Genomic DNA, 20807 nt, shown 5'->3' with positions numbered 1-20807 from the left:
TCACTTAAAGAATGTGAACCATTCCTTGTGTAAGCTAATATGCAGTAACCATACCAAGATCTCTTTTGGGATTTAAATACTGTGATTGTAAATATTTGGTCAGGGTTTATTCATCAGGCTGTTTTGACAAACTCTTGCACAAAAACTTTAAACTTCAGTAGTCATTATATTTCTTTCACTTTTATGCATGTCACAGCAGTGAATAGTCGGACATCAAACACAATATGTGACATTATTCATTGTTTGAAACGTTTCACTGCATAGACAGACATGCAGTGTTGCGGTGGGGATGCAGACACTATAGACAGAATCTGTAAGGTACATGTTTGAAAAAGTACAAGCGTATCCATAAAGGAATACATTTTTCTTACGTTAAAAACCCCATGGAGGTATACTGTCTTATACAGGGTGAGTCATGGGAAGCGAATGTTTTAAGGAAACCAAAATCTTGCGAATATTTCAACAAAAAATTTATAATGTACATAAAGACTACCTTCCTTACTCCCTATCTCTTACTTGAGGAGAGCAAAAAGCGTTCTAAAAACATCCGTTTCCCATGACTCACTCTGTATCATGATCATTTCTCAGTTTCAATTCAATAATATAGTCACCTATTATGTGACAGATGACTTACTAGAAGATTGAAATGTTTTGGTAAAAAAATACTTAGAATACGAATATAGCTTCGAATAGTTTAATGGATTTAGATGAATTCCAAAATAGAATGGAATTAATATGCATTTCTGAGAACTATAAGATGACAAATTATTATAACCAAATATGATTAGTATATTAGGGTTACATTAGTAGTTTAAATACTTATAGAAATAACGATGCCTAATTACCAGATAAAACAAATTTTGAAAGATGTTAAAGCGTCGGGTGGGGGGATGCTCACCTTTATTATTATTTATTATTATTTTATTATTGACTGACAAATCTGCGGTTTATAAATGTAATAGTCTTTTACCAACATGGATTATATTCGCTGTTTTTCATTCAAAGCTTTTCATTGCGCCGCCAGCGTTGTATATAAGATGTTTCAAAGTAGGATGTCATGGCATGAAGTCTTTTGCGGAGTTTATTATTAATGTGATATTCTGTTGAATGAAACTAGCTAAATAGGTAGCAAATGTTAGTGATGACAAACTTTTCTCGTTTTACCTTTTGACCCAATTTTGCATAAAAAATAAAATTAAATTAAAGATTAAAAAAAATAGTAGGCTACTCGTGGCCCGTTTGGTCAGTATCTTTTATAGCTAGTTATTGAATAGTGAGTATACAGAATAAATGTATAAACTCGCAAAAATTGAATGCACGCGCGCAAACAAACATGGATCCACTAAAAAAAAATACGTATACATTTGATACAGGTCTTATGATTGCCATAAAATTAAATGAAAATCCTATAAGAGGTGTAGTCCGTTGGAAAAAAATACAAGGTGGGAGTGTTCATTATGCAGGTCCATCCTAAGTTTATTTTTGTGTTAACAGCCTTAACAATATCAGGAAATAACTGATTAATATTTAATAGTTGTAACTTTTCAAAGCAAGTCTTTTAAAAAAATGAAAAGTCCCCCCCCCACACATGTTTTGAAGTGTTTCTACGTATTTTAAAAATGTTTGGAACTTATAGCCCTCATCCCTCTTTTTGCGCACACGCCGCCATCAAACTTTAAAAAATGCTTACGGTTTGTAACGTCACAAAGAAGTGGGGTGTTATTATTTTACGTTAAATGTATATAGAAAAATGATCCCTCGCGCTAAAATGTTGAATTTTAATTATTAAAGAGAAAACCCCTTTTATATTATCTTTAAAGGCCGCCGAAACGTATTTAAAAAATAATTTCTTTTTATGAGGTAAACTACGCTGGGTTAAGTGGTAAAAAATTGTTTAAATATATAAATTGATCAAGTTTTATTTTACATTAGAAAGACATTTGCTTTGAAAATTCAAACTTGCAATGAAAAATACAAATGAAATAATCGTAAATAATCTTGGACACTAAAAACGATTTTTTAAGTTCTAATCACGCACAACTTGGGTAAAGAAAATTTTTATTAAAATGTGTAGCTGTTTCCTTTTATTCTTTTTCAACTATTTCTGCCGATTAATGGACACTAAGCTACTAGATTATGGAAGGAAAAAAAATCAATTTAAATTTTTTGAAGGAGGTTCAGTTTCACTGACAACGTTCTAGTAAACCGATACCACATTATCAGAACCAATTTGACGTGGTCTCCTTCAGCCCCCATCGTCATTTTTTTTTTTTTTTTTGTGCGACTTCTCACTTGGAGAAAAGTTCGGTCTGCCCTCTGTCATTATTTTGGTTATTTACGACCCGCGCTATTTTTAAATAGTATTTTAAAGTTAAATTAAAGTTTTACGATATTTAGTAAATTGTTAGGTGAAAGTGTAGAATTACAAAACACCCTACCCTCCCAATGTTAATAGGTTTGTAAATAACATTTCAGCGCTGGTCGTTAATGCAAAATTATCTTGTCTCACCGTTATCTATAATATAAATCTCACTTGTCTGTTTAAATGTACGCATGTATGTTTGTCTGCCTAAAAATTTCGACAGAGGCGACGGATTTTCACGAGATCGGTATCGTTTTGAAGTCCGACTCTTCAGACAACAAATATCTAAAAAAAATGCTTTATATGATTAACCTTTAACGGGGGCACTTTTGTACAAGGAGGGGTCGCCTTTTTCGCCGATATGTGCGAAAGTCATCCCTCTTTTCGATTGACTAGCTTTAATTTAAACCTTCGTCTCTTCCGGTTTGACGACAGCAAAGACCGAACTTCTTTTCCTCTTTCCCGATACGGGTTCGAGCTTGCCTGCCACCACGTTTTTGCTAGACACCTGCAAACAACCGGGCACCCACGCTAGTTTGTTTAGTCTCGCCTATATTGTCTGTATGTTTCGAGTGTTTGTGCGAAACCGGACTTTTAAACCGGAGCCGGAAGGACAGTTTAAACACCAAAGCAAGCAAAATATGTTATGAGTTTTATTATAGAGAAGATCTTTAGATATTAAATATACAGATGCCTTAATTTGCCAGAGATGCAGGTGACTCTTTGAAATTTTAAAGGTAGTAAAAGTTAACGCGTTGTGATATGAATCAACTTTGATAAACCGTTTTCATCACATTTTTGATAGTCTTTGTTCTAACCTTTTTTTGGTACAGGAAAACCTATTGATCCGTGCTGAAATGACATTTAGAAAGCTATTAACATGGAGGGTAGGGTATTTTGCACCTATTCTGTACTTTAACCTTACAATTTAATAACAGATAAAAACTTAAAAATACTATTGAAAAATAGTGCAGCTCGATAAGTGCACGAACACTTTTTTGCTTATTGAATAATGTTTGATGTAAAGGTACTCATTGTATAGTCGTTAGGTATGACAGGTTTGGGTGTACGGAATTGTTAAGGAATGCGACTAGTAAAGTTATTTAAAGAAAGAAATCTTTGAAATTTTTATGGGGCCCATTTCGATCTTATAACAGGTTACAGTGTTTTATACAAATAATCATACCACTTCCTGTATTTAATGTCAAATGCAGCTTTTATTAAACGGTTTTTTTTTGTTTTTGTTTACACACACGGTGGTCACCACTTATCAAGGCCCGGAAGCCACTCAGGGATAAGGATTATTGCAAGTACAGTACGTTAGTGTGGAGATTTAATAAAGTGTTTACTTAAGAGGGCGGTTCATTAGAAAGTTGTAGTCAGGTGGGAAGCAGGCAGACGGAACAGAGTTCCGCCAGCGTGCAGTTCTAAGAAAGCTTTGTTCATGGAATCTTCAAATTATTAGTCTTCGCTTCATTTAAATAATTTTATATTTTAATGGGCAGTTCCATGACAAAATTACATTCAAACCATTCAGATGAGATCAGTATTCACGTAAAATACATTTGTATAAATCCTCATGCCATCACGTTTCGACCATCTCTTCTAAATGAAGGTGCTCATGGGGGGCATATGAATTTTAAATAAAAATGGTTTCATGGAGCTGTCAAGATTCGATCTTGGCACGCACAGGTAGTCTATTTGATATCCAATTCATCACAGCCCAATAAACAGTAACGGTAAGTAAAAACTGGTCCCTCAGATATTTCAACTCATGATTTTATATTTTAAGATCAAATTCCACGACATGAAATATTTCGATAGTAATTAAAAACCGTAATGTAATAGAAAATATGATTGTGAAAGGTTACTGATGTCTTACGTTATCAGAGAATTCAGGAGAAATATTCAAAGTATATTAAGATTTGGAGCATTAGACCATCGATACAGTTATGTAGCCACACTAATGGTTAAAGAATAAGCCGGCATAGACATTCATAAATATAGAATGCGAGGGACAAATATAAATTAAAAGGTTAATAGGAACCGATTAAATCTGAAGAGTTTACACAATTTAAAGACCTTTGTTACACACTTTGTAACAAGCAGAAAGTAAAACTAAACGAACGTTTCATTGTACAGAAACTACTTAAGTAAATAAAACTAATATCGTATTAATGTGTTAAACTATAGTATTAGAAAAATCGTAAACAAAATATTGCACGTTAATCATTTTAAAGACGAACAAATAACAGTGCTAAGCAGACACGGGTTTACTTTGGTTTTTATCAAAAAAAAAAAAAAAATAAAATAAAATAAATAAAAAAAAATAAAAAATTAAGTTGAAGATGAATTGTCTCGGTCGTTCTTTATCTTGGGTTATTATATTGAAGCGGTTAGCACCAATTTTTTTCAAGTAGTTTAATCTTGTTTTCGAAGTCAGGACTTCGACATTAATGTGGTTTCAGTTATAGGATTTCTTTAAAACCGTTTTAATTTTATTAGATATTAAAAAAAAAGAAAGAAAAAAATCTTATTCCGAGGTGAGAGGGCAATAACTTAACATTTTATTGCAAAATAAGAATCGAATTCGTATTATCCGAAATTAAGGTAAAGAAATTACCTCATCACTTGGGGAAAAAAACTAAGATAACATTTGGCATCCATTGGGAGGGGGTAACTGTATTTGAATATATTCCTGCAAAAGTTTGAATTTATAAGAACCAACTTCAAATTGAACGAGTCGATAAAGAACATAACTTTTTATTCAATTAAAATAAGACTGTATATCTTTTAAAAGGGTTACAATGCCGAACTCTAATAATTACCAGAGATGAGAATGTAGTGATTAAGCACTCGTACGTACTTCCAGTACAAGAGAAAAGATAACAATTCCAGGAATATAAAGTACATTACAATGAGGTAAAAGTAGACTTCGTTCCTCTGAAACCAATCTCGTATGACGCTAGCACAACCAGCAGTGTAGATGTCGGACTTTGTGACGAATCTCCCGCAGCCGATGCTGTACTTAATGCAACAGGAGTCTGGAACGGAAGAATTGTCAAAATAAGCAAACCATTCCTCAAAATGATGAACACCGCAACACTCAAAATTCTGCTGGAGAGAATCCCAGTTCGACGCTATCGGCCAATGCGTGTTGTATTGCGTCTGTGAGGAGAGTAGAGATTTTGTCATGAATCTCAACGTGTATCGCTTCAAGGAAATGGACGTAATGATCACGACGATGTTGAGGATGACCAGCGCGAGCAGAATGCACATGTAAGGGAAGAGGAGGCCGTAGTTACGACCGTACACACTGACGATCCCCAGCAGCGAGACACAGGCGAGGCCAACACCGAAAGCAGTCATTAGGGCCGCCGGAAGGTTTACAAAACCGCTCAATAGACCGGAAGTGCCATGAAAATAGTTTTGTACCAAAGAACCAACAGAGACAAGACCAAACGAAGATAACAATAGAATTACATTTACCACAACAAGTCCAGTTTTTGAGCAAATCATTATTTCGACCTTTTTTTTTTCTTGCGTGATTCCTTTTTCTTTTTCCTTCTTGCTTAGCTTTCGTACGATCGTCCTCTGTTAGATGAGTTCGTAACTAAAAAAAAAGCATTATTGCACGTGCCTGTTAAACGAGCCCAGTATTAATTTGCATCGAGTTATGCAGCGTAAAATCCGTGTTTTTAATATGGTTAATACAGTGATGGACTCACCTAACCGAGTTTACACAGAGTCAATTTCAAATACGTGGACTCTTCTCTATCTATTGCTGCTCGGAGATGACGGTGACTAAACGATTAATATGAACTGGCAACTTGGTTGTGCCGAGTTCGAATCCAGTTCATTCCCCGGAAACATATTCACTCAGTTATGTTGGCAAGTTTCACTGGGTCCCTCCCATAAGCACCCGATATTTTTTCTAGAAATAATTTTTACTGAAAAATATGGATGAAACGAATTGCAACAATAATAATCTGATACGTACGCAATGAATGGCTGATGCTCAACAACAAAAACAGAACTCTAATGCTAAATGACCAGGCTGTCTGAAGGTACCAGCTTCCTCGTCTAAAATGTACCAAATAATGGCGCCATAGCTTTTGTCCTAACCTTTTACAAAGCGTAATCATGTCATGTTGAGCCTAAAACAAAGCAACAATTCTCCTCTACAAAATAAAAAAAAAAAACATCGTGAATAAATATCTAAAGATATCAAAAGACTTGATGTATAAAAAGACATTTTACCAAAATGCTGATATTCAGCATAAAATAATTAAAAGCATGGTTGATATGCCGTAAAACAAAACAACCACACCAAACCAAACCAAACGCTATTAATAAACATTTGAAGAAATAAAAACTTGAAGTATAAAATCTTTTACCAAAATGACTAAATCTAACCGGCTTTTTTTAGTTCCCAAACCGAGCTCAACATTTGAGAATTGATACATTAAAGAGCGAAATAATTATTTTTTATACCTAGCCACTAGTATATATATATATATATATATATATATATATATATATATATATATATATATATAAATTTCAAAGTTCTAGACCCAAAATTTGCTGAATAGTTTGCTAGAGGCAGCAAAGGTCAAATCTTTTGAAGGTTGATCACTTGGCAACCAAATTCCTGGCCAAAAAAAACAATTAAAAAGCTTGTCCTATGTCTGAATACAGTTTATGTCAAATTTTAAATGTTTAGACCAAAAATTGACTGGGTAATTTAGTAGAGAACGCAAAGGTCAAATTTTTTAAACTTGACTCCAATTTTGACCCCATTAACATTTCATTGTTTTGGGCTCAGATCAAATTAAAAAGTTTGATCTATGTCGAAGAAAGCTACATCTAAAAGTTCAAGTGTTTAGACACACCATTTGCGGAGGAGTTTGGTAGAGTCTGCAAAGGTAAAATCGTTTAACTTTCACCCCTTGACAGCCAAATTTATGGCGGAAAACTGATTAAAAAGATTCACCCAAATCTCAACACTCCTTATGTCGAATCTCGAGTCTATAGACTGAAATTGACAGTAATTTAGTAGGGAAATACACACACACATACACCCCCCACACACATACACACACACACACACACAGAGACAAATTCACTTTTGTAGATACTAGCATTGGTTCCCGGCGTTGCCTGGGCGTTTAGAGGTGTGTTTTAAGAAAAAAAAAGTGGTAGTAGGAAAGCAGGCTCGAACCCGTACCGCCAAGGAGGAAAAGAACGTGAAAAAAACGTGACGTCTTTGCTCTTACGACCATACCGGAAGTGCATTAGGTTTAAATTAAGGCTAGACAATCTAAAATAGGGGATTACTTCCGAAAATATCGGCGAAAAAAGCGACCCCTCCCTGTAGAAAAGTGCCCAGTTGAGGATGAAGAAATTAATTATTTAAGCTAATTTTTCGGTATTTGTCGTCTGAAGGGTTGACCTGCAAAAGAATATTAATTTTGTGAAAATACACCGCCTCTGTCGAAAATTTTTGGCAGACATGCAAACATGAATACATACATTGATTTATATATTTGTAGCTCAAATTTTCGACCTAAACCGATTAAAAAGCTTGCCCTATCTCTGAATACACTTTATGTAAAATTTCAAATGTTTAGACAAGAAATTGTCTGAGTAATTTGATAGATACGAAGCGGTCAAAAACTTTTACCCCTATTATGACTCATTAACATTTATTGTTTTGGGGCTCAAATCAAGTTATTAAGTTAGATCCATGTCCAATGGATCTATCTCTAAAATTTCAAGTGTTTAAACACAAAATTGTCGGAGGAGTTTGTAGAGTTCTCAAAGGTCAAATCGTTGAACTTTGACAACTTAATAGCCAAATTTCTAGCCAAAAACGAATTACAAAGATTTTCCCAAATCTCACTACCTTGCATATCAAATTTCGAGTCTGTAGACTGAAAGTTTACGGAGATATTGTGTAGGGAAATGTACACAGACACACAGACAGACACTTTCACTTTTATAGATATACCAGCATGGGTGCCCGGTGTTGCCTGGGTGTTTGGAGGCGTGTGTTGAGCAAAAAAAAACGTAGTAGTAGGAAGGCAGGCTAGAACCCGTACCGCCAAAGTGGAAAAGAACGTGAAAAATCATCACGTCTTTGCTGTTACGACCACCGCCAAACCGGAAATGACGGGGGTTAAAATTAAGGCTACACAATCGAAAAGATGGGAAGACTTTCGAAAATATCGGCGAAAAATCGACCCTTCCCCGTATAAAAGTATCTAGTTGAGAATTAATGTTTTTAGCAAATGTTTCGGTATTTGTCGTCTGAAGGATCGAGCTCCAAACGATACTGAATTTGCGAAAATCTGTCGCATCTGTCGAAAGTTTTCGACGGACATTCAAACATACATACATAGATTTAAAAGCTTGCCCTATCTCTGAATACCCTTTATGTAAAATTTCAAATGTTTAGACCAGAACTTGTCTGAGCAATTTGATAGAGACCGCAGAGGTCAAATGTTTTAAAATTTTGACCCTTATTAGGATTCCTTATCATTTATTGTTTGGGGGCTCAAATCAAGTTATAAAGTTAGATCCATGTCCAAGGACCTATATCTAAAATTTCAAGTGTTGAGACACAGAATTGTCGGAGGAGTTATGTAGAGTTCTCAAAGGTCAAATCGTTAAATGTTGACCCCTTAACAGCCAGGTTTCTGGCCAAAAACCGATTACAAAGATGTTCCTAAATCTCAATATCCTGTATATCAAATTTCGAGACTTAAAATTTACAGAGTTATGTTGTAGGGAAATGTACACAGACAGAGAGACACACACACACACACACACACACAGACACGTTCACTTATAGATATACTAGATGGGTGCCCGGCGTTGCTCGAGTGTTTGGGGGTGTATATTGAGCAGAAAAAAACGTGGGAGTAGGAAGGCAGGCTCGAACCTGTACCGGCAAGGAGGAAAAGAACGGGGAAAAAAGCTGACGCCTTTGCTGTTACGACCACCGCAAAACCGGAAGTAACATAGGTTTAAATTAAGGCTACACAACGAAAAGAGGGAATGACTTTCGAAAACATCGGCGAAAATAGCGACCCCTCCCTTTAGAGAAGTGCCCAGTTGAAGGTATTAATGTTTTCAACCAATTATTCGATTTTTGCCGTATGAAAAGTCGAGCTTCAAAACGATTCTGATCTTGTGAAAATCAGTTGCCTCTGTCGAAAGTTTAAGGCAGACATTCAAACATACATACATACATACATACATACATCATACATACATATATACACATACATAAATACATATATTTTATATTGGTAGCACAAATTTTCGACGCAAACCGATTAAAAAGCTTGCCCTATCTCTGAATATCCTTTATGTAAAATTTCAAATCTTTAAACAAGAAATTGTCACAGTAATTTTGGTAGAGACCGAAGCGATCATTTTTTTTTAACTTTGACTCCAATTATGAACCCTTAACATTTATTGTTTTGGGCTCAAATCAAGTTATTAAGTTAGATCCATGTCCAATGAATCTATATCTAAAATTTCAAGTGTTTAGACACACAATTATCGGGAGAGTTTGGTAGAGTTCTCAAAGGTTAAATCGTTGAACTTTGACCTGTTAACAGCCAAATTTCTGGTGAAAACCGATTACAAAGATGTTCCAATACCTCAATACCCTGTATATCAAATTCCGAGTCTTTAAACTGAAAATTGAAAGAATTATTGTGTAGGGAAATGTACACAGACAGACACTCATACAGACAGAAAGACACTTTCACTTTTATAGATATACTAGCATGGATGCTCGGCGTTGTCCGGGTGTTTGGAGGTGTGTGTTGAGCAAAAAAAAAGTGGTAGTAGGAAGGCATGCTTGAACCCGTACAGCCAATGAGGAAAAGAACGTGAAAAAAACGTGACGTCTTTGCTGTTACGACCACCGCCAAACAACAAGTGACGGAGGTTTAAATTAAGGCTAGACAATCGAAAAGAGGGGATGACTTTCGAAAATATCGGCGAAAATAATGACCCCCTGCCTGTAGAAAAGTGTCTAGTTGAAGGTGAAGATATTAATGTTTTTAGCTAATTGTTCAATATTTGTCGTCTGAAAGGCTGAACTTTAAAACGATACTGATCTTGTGAAAATCCGTCGCTTCTGTCGAAAGTTTTAGGCAAATATGCAAAGATACATGCATAAATTTATATATTTATAGCTCACATTTTCGACCCAAACCGATTAAAAAATCTTGTCCTATCTCTGAATACCCCTGATGTAAAATTTCAAATGTTTAGACTAAAAACTGTCTGAGTAATTTGGTAGAGACCGCAGAGCTCAATTTTTTTAAAACTTGACTCCTATTATGACCCCTTAACATTTATTGTTTGGGACTCAAATTAAGTTATTAAGTAAGATCCATGTCCAAGGAACCTATATCTAAAATTTCAATTGTTTATACCCAACATTGGCGGAGGAGATGTAGAGTTCTCAAAGGTCAAATCGTTGAACTTTGACCACTTAACAGCCAAATTTCTGGCTGAAAACCGATTACAAAGATTTTTCCAAATCTCAATACCCTGTATATCAAATTTCGAGTCTGTAAACTAAAAATTGACAGAGTTATTGGGTAGGAAAATGTACACAGACAGACACTTTCACTTTTTAAGATATTTAGATAAGTAGGTATACTAGCGGGGGTACCTGGTGTTGCCCGGGTGTGATGAGGTGTGGGGTGGGGAAAATTAACATTAAATGTGAAAACAAAAGAATAAGCTAACTTACTGACCCTTTTTACATGTAACTTTTTTTTTTTTGATCGGAGAAACAAACAAAAAAAAACAGCCAACGGGAGACAAAATAAAAATGAAAAAAAATGTATCTGATATCTCGGCTCGAACGTTCAATCTTAAGATGAAGACGCTTCCACTATAAGGACTGGTCTCTGATCGTGTAAGCAAAATTAGGTGTTTTCTTTTATTATATTTAAACTAATTCAAGAAAGAGCTTTTTTGCGCGTGTTCGTTTGGTTAAATTGTCATGAACGGACGATTTTTTACTACTCCTCCCTGTAGAAAAGTGCCCAGTTGAAAGTGAAGGAATTTATGTTTTTAGCCAATTTTTCGATATTTGTCGTCCGAAGGGTCGAGCTTAAAAACAATACTGACTTCGTCAAAATCCGTCGCCTCTGTAGAAAGTTTTTGCCAGTCATACATCATACATACATACATACATTTTTTTTAAAATTGCATCGTCTTTACAGACGTTAGCAATCCCAATGCTCCCCACCAACATCATCATAGTTATCAGGTCAATCCTCAGCGACACCTAAACCCCGTTCGTGACCCCGAAGATGACTTTTCAGGCCAGCCTAAGACCTGAACAGTCTGACACACATATGGCAGACAAAGTTGTGGGTTAAAACTTGCTCCACTTCTGGTTCCGTTTTTTTTTTGCTCATTTTGTTCGTGGCATGTGTTTTATATGGTTAATGTAAGCTGCTTTTGAGAGGAGCACGCTATTACAAGCCTCACATGTCCAGCTTTTAAATTCAATGGGCAAAACCGACATGTTCTCCTTCTGAAGACTTCCCTGTAGTTCAGCATGAGTGATTTTTCCCCTTGCAAAAAATTCAGACCCCCATCCAATTGGCTTCCTCCCTTCAGGCTGATGTTCTGACAAAGCATCCCAATTCTAAACAGGAATCTTAAAAGCTGTGAGATCGTCTTTTATGAAATCCTTGAAACGCTTCTTTGTTGAGGACGTTTCCCAGTCTTAGTCAACTGCTTATTCAGTCTCACATCCTCCATTCGAACAACGTGACCTACCCAACGCAACCGGTTCCTCATCATCATTGCTTCGATGCTCAAACACCCAGCCTTCCCGTGAATATCCGTGCCAGGTGTCAGTGACTGCCTTTTCACATATAGAATTCGTCTGAGGCATTTCTGATGGAATCTCTCGAGTTGCTTCAAGTGACGACGTTTTGTTATACAACATTCAGATGAGTAAAGCAAAACAGAAAGCAAACAGGTCGATTAAACACTGATGTTGGCTTTGACAGAATTTTCACGATCTAGTGTTCCAAATACCATGCTAGCCCTCTGGATGCGAAAACGTATCGCCGCATCAGGAGAGCTATCTCTGGATATTGTCTTACCCAACTATACAAATGTGTCCACAACATCCAGTCTATTCCCCCCCCCCACATAGATGTTTGGCTCAATGTACGGAGCGCCAGGTGCAGGGGTGAACATCATTTTCGTCTTCCTAATGTTGATTCTTAAGTCAAAGACGCCACATGCTGCGGAAAAATAATTCACCATATTTTGCATATCGCGCTCCGAATGAGACACAAAATCAGCATCATCAGCATAGAGTAATTCCCTAACTAGACCTTCAAATGTTTGTGACTTGGCATTAAATCTTCTTTGGACCAAAAACCTGCTTATTAAGACCATATAGGTCTTTGGTGTCTTTCCGGTCGTAAGCAGATTGAACCTCTGCATATATATATATATATATATATATATATATATATATATAGATAGATAGATAGATATAGATATATAGATATATATATATATTAACACAGGAAACACCACATTATCAAGGCCAAGAGGTCACTTGAGGTTAAAGAGTGTACAGTAGAAATTGGACAATATAGTAATCAATTCGGTAAATGTGTTAACTTGTACGGAACGGCTCATCAAGAACTTGTTTACGCTAGACTTGAACACAACCATATTGTAGTCAGCCGGAAAGCAAGAAAACGGAAGACAATTCCATAGGCGTGCAGTTCTAAGAAAGAAGCTTTGTTCATGGAATTAACGTTTAGGTTTAGGCACAGATAAAGAGTGGGGGGGAATTATAGATAGTGTTTTCAGCTAAACGAGTGTTTCTTGTGAAAGTTTAACGAGGGAGGACCGTAGACTAAACCTCAGTCGAACATTTTCCATGAAAATAACGATACATCAGAGACAAACTCGCAACATCTCTTCTGTAAGATAGAGGTTGCAGGGAAGAGAAAAGGACATCTCCTATGAGGCTACGAAGTCTATATTGAAATTTATCAAGGCAGGAAAGTCCTTTCTATCGGCTCCTGCCCAGATGTGGCAACAGAATTCCATCCTTGGACGTATCTGGCTCTTATATAGATAGAGAATAGCATCAGCAGTGGGATATCTACTGGATCGATAGAAAGATCTTACCATTTTTCCAGCGGCCTTGGCAACAGATTTGATGTACGTGTTCCATTTAAGATCAGGAGTAATGGTCAAGCCTAGAAGCTTGTCAAAACTTGAGGACTCCTCAAGACGAGAGCCAAGCATTTCAGTTGATGCCAGGTGTGGATCAGAGTGTTGATGATTTAAACAGAGAAGCTTGGTTTCAGATGCATTAAAAGTAACCAACCACTCCTTTTCCCATTGTACTACGTGCTCAAGATCAGATCAGAGGAGAGAGCATCGAAATGAACTTGGTCGTTTACTGTCTTAGATGTGCTACCATAAATGGTAGTGTCATAAGCATAAATGTCTAGAAATGATGTAAGGATTTATGAAAGTATGATAGATAAACCTATCAGAGAGAAATAATTTAATAATTGAGAAGACATTTCCAGCTATACCGTAGCTAGAGATCTTGTGAAGTAAACCTTTATGCCATAACCTATCAAAGGCCTTTGATATGTCAAGAGCAATTGGCCTAGATAGGTTGCCTCCGTCGACAGATTCACTGATCCCATAAGATATAACTGTAAGCACGTCTGCTGTAGATATGGCAGAACGGAAACCATATTGAGTGTCACTGAGAAGGTCATTTTTGTTTAAATGGTTGATTACTTCTGTATTTAACACAGATTCCAGCAACTTACTCATGACGCACAGGAGACTTATTGGCCTGTACTGAGATGGGGATGAGCGATCACCAGAATTCTTAAATACAGGGCATATTGATGAGATTCTCCAGGGTGATGGGAAGCCATTCTCTTTAAGATAACGTTTAAACAGTTTTTTAAGTATGGGCGCTAGTTCTGGTTGAAGTTTTTTTAGTACTATAATTGGAATACTGTCAGGGCCTGTTGCTTTACTAGAATCAAGGTTTTGATTTGTTTGGCAACATTACGTACAAATATATGTATATCACATAGTGTGTTTTCTGATACAGGAGGAAATATTGGGTGTTGGTGGCCTTGGTCGCAAAGGGTAGAATTAGCTGCAAAGTTCTTGGCAAAGAGTTAGGATTTGTCTGATGCTGACGAGATTACCTCGAGTCCATGGATGATTGTTGGGATAGAGCACACGCTTCTGTTCAGGATTCTGATTGCTATTTGCCAAAACTGGTGGGAACCAAGCCGCTGCTCAGCTACGTTGGACTTAACAGATTGAGCATACAATTCTCTTGCGTTCTTTATTACATTCTTACAATGGTCGCTGGCAGTCCTGAAAGCGGCTTTAGTTTCCTTACATCTATTACGTTAGAAGCAGTGGAAAAAGTGATTTCTGTGCGCAATGGCAGCAGCACATTCTGGAGTGAACCATGACTGACTGTTAAGTTTTTGGCGGAACTTTTTTCGAGGGTATGAAACGGTCTATACATACAATTAACCATTCCGTCAGGTATGATACTATAGAGGACACATCCTTTTTAAACATGTAACGCAGAGGTATATCCGGTATAAATGTACGGAAGCTATCCCAGTCAGCCTTAGTGTATCAATATACTGTACGATGGAGAGGTACATCTGGGGACTTATTACATTTCATTTTTATCTTAATTGATACAACAGAGTGGTTGGAAGATCCAAGAGGAGACAGAACAGGAACTGAACATAGTTCAGGGCAAGTTGTGAGAAAAAGGTATAGTAGGCTCGCATACTGGCCGTCATTATCAGGCACACGGGTGGGTTCGTGAACAATGTGAGTGAGGTCATAAGCAATGGAAAAATTGTGACAGAACCTCCCCTCATTATCGGTCTTGTTTGAGTGGGTCATATATTGGATATATATGATATATTGGACCACCACATATCCTTCCTTCTCCTAAGCTCTGTCTGTAGAACTGCCTTATGCGCTAATTTTATTTTTATTTCGGACTACTAGTCTCATCTTTATTAGTTGTTGTTTGTTTGTTTTTATTAGTTCACAACGTTTCGGCCAACTTCCTCTGGCCTTCGTCAGGTGGTAACCGCGACGGATAGGAACTTCGAATCTCCTAACTGCATTCTCAGCCATCACTGCCATCTAAATAAAACATTCCAATTAAGGAATAATATATATATATACCAATCGGTACGGACCCGACTATGGAAGATCAGATAATGAATAAATGTGGATTTATAAGATCAAAGAATCCAACCTTGATCGCCCTTCGGGGCCCGTGGCGCAGTTGATAGAGACGTTGAATCTCTACGGTTCCAGATGAACATTGTCTGAAGATAGCGGTTTCAATCCCACCCAAAGCGTGCCAGAGGTAATTGGTCAAAAATGTGGTGAGACGACGACAACTACGGATGGCAGTGATGGCTGAGAATGCAGTTAGGAGATTCGAAGTTCCTATCCGTCGCGGTTACCACCTGACGAAGGCCAGAGGAAGTTGGCCGAAACGTTGTGAACTAATAAAAACAAACAAACAACAACTAATAAAGATGAGACTAGTAGTCCGAAATAAAAATAAAATTAACATAAAAATGCTCATCTCTAAATAAAACATTCCAATTAAGGAATAATATATATATATACCAATCGGTACGGACCCGACTATAGAGACGTTGAATCTCTACGGTTCCAGATGAACATTGTCTGAAGATAGCGGTTTCAATCCCACCCAAAGCGTGCCAGAGGTAATTGGTCAAAAATGTGGTGAGACGACGACAACTACGGATGGCAGTGATGGCTGAGAATGCAGTTAGGAGATTCGAAGTTCCTATCCGTCGCGGTTACCACCTGACGAAGGCCAGAGGAAGTTGGCCGAAACGTTGTGAACTAATAAAAACAAACAAACAACAACTAATAAAGATGAGACTAGTAGTCCGAAATAAAAATAAAATTAACATAAAAATGCTCATCTCTAAATAAAACATTCCAATTAAGGAATAATATATATATATACCAATCGGTACGGACCCGACTATGGAAGATCAGATAATGAATAAATGTGGATTTATAAGATCAAAGAATCCAACCTTGATCGCCCTTCGGGGCCCGTGGCGCAGTTGATAGAGACGTTGAATCTCTACGGTTCCAGATGAACATTGTCTGAAGATAGCGGTTTCAATCCCACCCAAAGCGTGCCAGAGGTAATTGGTCAAAAATGTGGTGAGACGACGACAACTACGGATGGCAGTGATGGCTGAGAATGCAGTTAGGAGATTCGAAGTTCCTATCCGTCGCGGTTACCACCTGACGAAGGCCAGAGGAAGTTGGCCGAAACGTTGTGAACTAATAAAAACAAACAAACAACAACTAATAAAGATGAGACTAGTAGTCCGAAATAAAAATAAAATTAACATAAAAATGCTCATCTCTAAATAAAACATTCCAATTAAGGAATAATATATATATATACCAATCGGTACGGACCCGACTATGGAAGATCAGATAATGAATAAATGTGGATTTATAAGATCAAAGAATCCAACCTTGATCGCCCTTCGGGGCCCGTGGCGCAGTTGATAGAGACGTTGAATCTCTACGGTTCCAGATGAACATTGTCTGAAGATAGCGGTTTCAATCCCACCCAAAGCGTGCCAGAGGTAATTGGTCAAAAATGTGGTGAGACGACGACAACTACGGATGGCAGTGATGGCTGAGAATGCAGTTAGGAGATTCGAAGTTCCTATCCGTCGCGGTTACCACCTGACGAAGGCCAGAGGAAGTTGGCCGAAACGTTGTGAACTAATAAAAACAAACAAACAACAACTAATAAAGATGAGACTAGTAGTCCGAAATAAAAATAAAATTAACATAAAAATGCTCATCTCTAAATAAAACATTCCAATTAAGGAATAATATATATATATACCAATCGGTACGGACCCGACTATGGAAGATCAGATAATGAATAAATGTGGATTTATAAGATCAAAGAATCCAACCTTGATCGCCCTTCGGGGCCCGTGGCGCAGTTGATAGAGACGTTGAATCTCTACGGTTCCAGATGAACATTGTCTGAAGATAGCGGTTTCAATCCCACCCAAAGCGTGCCAGAGGTAATTGGTCAAAAATGTGGTGAGACGACGACAACTACGGATGGCAGTGATGGCTGAGAATGCAGTTAGGAGATTCGAAGTTCCTATCCGTCGCGGTTACCACCTGACGAAGGCCAGAGGAAGTTGGCCGAAACGTTGTGAACTAATAAAAACAAACAAACAACAACTAATAAAGATGAGACTAGTAGTCCGAAATAAAAATAAAATTAACATAAAAATGCTCATCTCTAAATAAAACATTCCAATTAAGGAATAATATATATATATACCAATCGGTACGGACCCGACTATGGAAGATCAGATAATGAATAAATGTGGATTTATAAGATCAAAGAATCCAACCTTGATCGCCCTTCGGGGCCCGTGGCGCAGTTGATAGAGACGTTGAATCTCTACGGTTCCAGATGAACATTGTCTGAAGATAGCGGTTTCAATCCCACCCAAAGCGTGCCAGAGGTAATTGGTCAAAAATGTGGTGAGACGACGACAACTACGGATGGCAGTGATGGCTGAGAATGCAGTTAGGAGATTCGAAGTTCCTATCCGTCGCGGTTACCACCTGACGAAGGCCAGAGGAAGTTGGCCGAAACGTTGTGAACTAATAAAAACAAACAAACAACAACTAATAAAGATGAGACTAGTAGTCCGAAATAAAAATAAAATTAACATAAAAATGCTCATCTCTAAATAAAACATTCCAATTAAGGAATAATATATATATATACCAATCGGTACGGACCCGACTATGGAAGATCAGATAATGAATAAATGTGGATTTATAAGATCAAAGAATCCAACCTTGATCGCCCTTCGGGGCCCGTGGCGCAGTTGATAGAGACGTTGAATCTCTACGGTTCCAGATGAACATTGTCTGAAGATAGCGGTTTCAATCCCACCCAAAGCGTGCCAGAGGTAATTGGTCAAAAATGTGGTGAGACGACGACAACTACGGATGGCAGTGATGGCTGAGAATGCAGTTAGGAGATTCGAAGTTCCTATCCGTCGCGGTTACCACCTGACGAAGGCCAGAGGAAGTTGGCCGAAACGTTGTGAACTAATAAAAACAAACAAACAACAACTAATAAAGATGAGACTAGTAGTCCGAAATAAAAATAAAATTAACATAAAAATGCTCATCTCTAAATAAAACATTCCAATTAAGGAATAATATATATATATACCAATCGGTACGGACCCGACTATGGAAGATCAGATAATGAATAAATGTGGATTTATAAGATCAAAGAATCCAACCTTGATCGCCCTTCGGGGCCCGTGGCGCAGTTGATAGAGACGTTGAATCTCTACGGTTCCAGATGAACATTGTCTGAAGATAGCGGTTTCAATCCCACCCAAAGCGTGCCAGAGGTAATTGGTCAAAAATGTGGTGAGACGACGACAACTACGGATGGCAGTGATGGCTGAGAATGCAGTTAGGAGATTCGAAGTTCCTATCCGTCGCGGTTACCACCTGACGAAGGCCAGAGGAAGTTGGCCGAAACGTTGTGAACTAATAAAAACAAACAAACAACAACTAATAAAGATGAGACTAGTAGTCCGAAATAAAAATAAAATTAACATAAAAATGCTCATCTCTAAATAAAACATTCCAATTAAGGAATAATATATATATATACCAATCGGTACGGACCCGACTATGGAAGATCAGATAATGAATAAATGTGGATTTATAAGATCAAAGAATCCAACCTTGATCGCCCTTCGGGGCCCGTGGCGCAGTTGATAGAGACGTTGAATCTCTACGGTTCCAGATGAACATTGTCTGAAGATAGCGGTTTCAATCCCACCCAAAGCGTGCCAGAGGTAATTGGTCAAAAATGTGGTGAGACGACGACAACTACGGATGGCAGTGATGGCTGAGAATGCAGTTAGGAGATTCGAAGTTCCTATCCGTCGCGGTTACCACCTGACGAAGGCCAGAGGAAGTTGGCCGAAACGTTGTGAACTAATAAAAACAAACAAACAACAACTAATAAAGATGAGACTAGTAGTCCGAAATAAAAATAAAATTAACATAAAAATGCTCATCTCTAAATAAAACATTCCAATTAAGGAATAATATATATATATACCAATCGGTACGGACCCGACTATGGAAGATCAGATAATGAATAAATGTGGATTTATAAGATCAAAGAATCCAACCTTGATCGCCCTTCGGGGCCCGTGGCGCAGTTGATAGAGACGTTGAATCTCTACGGTTCCAGATGAACATTGTCTGAAGATAGCGGTTTCAATCCCACCCAAAGCGTGCCAGAGGTAATTGGTCAAAAATGTGGTGAGACGACGACAACTACGGATGGCAGTGATGGCTGAGAATGCAGTTAGGAGATTCGAAGTTCCTATCCGTCGCGGTTACCACCTGACGAAGGCCAGAGGAAGTTGGCCGAAACGTTGTGAACTAATAAAAACAAACAAACAACAACTAATAAAGATGAGACTAGTAGTCCGAAATAAAAATAAAATTAACATAAAAATGCTCATCTCTAAATAAAACATTCCAATTAAGGAATAATATATATATATACCAATCGGTACGGACCCGACTATGGAAGATCAGATAATGAATAAATGTGGATTTATAAGATCAAAGAATCCAACCTTGATCGCCCTTCGGGGCCCGTGGCGCAGTTGATAGAGACGTTGAATCTCTACGGTTCCAGATGAACATTGTCTGAAGATAGCGGTTTCAATCCCACCCAAAGCGTGCCAGAGGTAATTGGTCAAAAATGTGGTGAGACGACGACAACTACGGATGGCAGTGATGGCTGAGAATGCAGTTAGGAGATTCGAAGTTCCTATCCGTCGCGGTTACCACCTGACGAAGGCCAGAGGAAGTTGGCCGAAACGTTGTGAACTAATAAAAACAAACAAACAACAACTAATAAAGATGAGACTAGTAGTCCGAAATAAAAATAAAATTAACATAAAAATGCTCATCTCTAAATAAAACATTCCAATTAAGGAATAATATATATATATGCCTTATGCGCCTTGTAATTTCTTTCGACAAACATTCTGTTTCTGAGATTGTCATTCAAAAGTTTCTCATGGAGGACCATTTTCTCTTGTTCATTATCATCAAACCAGTCTTTGTGTACAGACTTCTTCAGACCAAGTATCCCACTCCAGAAGTATATATCTGATCTTGAAATGTTTCCCATGCGTCATCAAACTACAATGTGCTTAGTTTTTCCTCGAAAGTCATGTATATGTAT

At 37.5% G+C, this 20807-nt stretch overlaps 1 protein-coding gene across 1 annotated transcript; it reads right to left on the bottom strand.

Moving 5' to 3' along the window:
- Nucleotides 1-5179: 5179 nt before the first annotated feature.
- On the bottom strand, nucleotides 5180-5881 carry LOC145247154 (tetraspanin-4-like). The gene has a single exon (XM_080108795.1). The coding sequence runs from the start codon at nucleotides 5879-5881 to the stop codon at nucleotides 5180-5182; it is 702 nt and encodes a 233-aa protein (XP_079964921.1).
- Between the last annotated feature and the right edge of the window lie 14926 nt (nucleotides 5882-20807).

Source organism: Euprymna scolopes, chromosome 25, assembly GCF_053919585.1.
Source record: "Euprymna scolopes isolate OS-2025 chromosome 25, ASM5391958v1, whole genome shotgun sequence".
In the NCBI taxonomy this organism is placed as follows: Eukaryota; Metazoa; Mollusca; class Cephalopoda; order Sepiida; family Sepiolidae; genus Euprymna; species Euprymna scolopes.
The sequence above is the reverse complement of the archived record's forward strand: the minus strand, read 5'-3'. Positions and strand labels throughout refer to the sequence as shown.